This window comes from Elephantulus edwardii, unplaced genomic scaffold (assembly GCF_000299155.1).
Source record: "Elephantulus edwardii isolate Elephantulus edwardi_28Jun2011 unplaced genomic scaffold, EleEdw1.0 scaffold00154, whole genome shotgun sequence".
NCBI lineage: Eukaryota > Metazoa > Chordata > Mammalia > Macroscelidea > Macroscelididae > Elephantulus > Elephantulus edwardii.
This window is the reverse complement of record NW_006399904.1, coordinates 7,917,120-7,919,215: the sequence shown is the minus strand read 5'-3', so window position 1 is coordinate 7,919,215 and position 2,096 is coordinate 7,917,120. Positions and strand designations below refer to the sequence as shown.

Sequence of the window (2,096 nt, the reverse complement as noted above, 5' to 3'; positions counted from 1 at the left end):
ACTTTGGTCAAATGTTCTTCTTTGAATGCAGAGAAATCTATTTTTAGGCAGCAAGAGGACAGTATTGAGTACCATCTGCCCACTGCCTTACTCAATAGAGCAGAATATGCTCATTCTTCTGGTTCGTGTTCTCTAAAACCTATAAATGTTAATTTTTGTACCCTTTCCACTCCACTTCACTCCACTCACCTCTCATCCATCTGATTTTCCTTATTGCATAGGAGGATTTGAACATCCTAGGAATCTTAAAACATGGGGATCCTCTTCCTTTTTGCTGTTCTCTTCTGTTTGGTACAAACTAACTCAGGTAAATTCTTCCTGGTGAGGTGAGAGGACTGTTTCTAGCCAGCAGAGATCAAAAGGGAGAGTGCTGGGAAGGTATTGCAGATTCTATTTATGTGTGTATCTGTGTTTGGTTTATCTCTCTTATGTCTGAGGGTGGTGTGCCTGTGTGTTGGTGGGTACAGGTGGATCACTCTAGAGGTTGACTCTAGATCATTGTGATTATACATATGAAGATACAAATTTAAAGTTAAATATTGGTTAGAAGGGTCCTAACACTGGAAAAAAGAGCATTATTACTGTGAAACAATAGGAGACCATCGTTGCTATCAGATAATCATTTTTTAAGGAAACGTTAGTTCTGTTAATGCCAGATCTGGAAGGAAATCACACATTTTCAACAGCTATGTGAACTCTACAAAAAAAAAAAGAAAAGGACTTCCAGAGAAAGCATGCATTTTATGTCTGTGCAATTAAAAACTATGGTAGTAATAATGTTGGGACCTATTTCATAGAAGAAAATCTAATGTGTACCTGTTGAATAAATTGACCAAAGGGAGATAATTATTTTCTGAAGAAATGAGGCTAGAACTGATATCTCCAGGCTCCTAGATTGGTGCTCTTCCAACTTTATTTAATTAGAGGTCCAACTCACCTCTACAATTATTCACTCATCACCTAACTCTAAATGAGTGAAAATGGTAAGAGGCCCTGGAATGGGTTTCTTTTGGAGCTGAGGTACTATGTAGGTGATTTCTTTAATTATGCAAGACTAATGTTGCATTTTGCTTTTCAGTAATGGTGCAGTGTTTGAATACCTTATATAAAATTTGGCTTTTAATTCTCTCATTCCCAAGTAGAAAACACTTTCCAGTGAGAATGTTAAGTGGTTGTGCCTTAGTTACAACCCACATGTTATTTTGAGGATAGTTTTATTTTATTCTTTTTCAAATTGCAGGTTACATAAGTAACATTTTGGCTACAAACTGAAAGTAATAATTATTATTCAATTTCTCAAGAGAATAAGATTTTCCCATCAATCATTCTTTCTCTTCTTGACTTCTTTTACTTTCTTCCAATTGCATTCACTCATGGTGATAACCAGGAAGCTTGAGAATTCTAATATAATAGGTGATGTGTCTTACACAATATGTTGCATGACCCCTCCACAACGTTTTGAAATTATGTTGTGAATTATTGTTAGATTAATAATAGATTGTTTATTGTTTTCTACCTAAGGAACTAACCTTAGTTAAGTTGAAATATAAGTTCAAAGACACTTAGCTTGTGTCTTAGGAGCTGGGCTGGTGACTGGAGACATCTTTATTATATAAACTAGGTGAATTTAATATCATTTATTCCATTGTATCCATAGGAGATGTTCCACCTGGAATTAGAAACACTATCTGCTTTTTGCAGCATGGGACCTGCAGACTTTTTTTCTGTCGTTCCGGTGAGCTAAAAGGTGATATCTGCTCTGATCCTTGGAATAGGTGCTGCACAACAGAGGAACACAAATATCAAGAAACCATAATGAAAAATTAGACCACTGAGATTCAACATGTGAACTCTTGGAAGACTAGGATCTTGAAGAATTCCACAGATTTACACGAATGTGTGATATATTACTGTTGATCAACAAATATTTGTTGAATGAATTCAGAATCAAAAGTGAAGATTTGATTAAATAAAGATCCGCCCAAAATTGTTTTGCTTTTATCCAAATTTTTTGAGGGGATTTCATAATTTTGTAATAGTCCACTTCCTTTCTCTGTTGTTGTTGTGTATCATTGTGTTGGAACTGACCCATAGCC

At 35.5% G+C, this 2,096-nt stretch overlaps 1 protein-coding gene across 1 annotated transcript; it reads left to right on the top strand.

Annotated features, from left to right (window-relative positions):
- Nucleotides 1-252: 252 nt before the first annotated feature.
- LOC102853097 (sperm-associated antigen 11-like) lies at nt 253-1,827 on the top strand. The gene is made up of 2 exons (XM_006895028.1): nt 253-307; nt 1,658-1,827. Exons 1-2 carry the CDS (start codon nt 253-255, stop codon nt 1,825-1,827), a joined length of 225 nt encoding a protein of 74 aa, XP_006895090.1.
- Nucleotides 1,828-2,096: the final 269 nt, after the last annotated feature.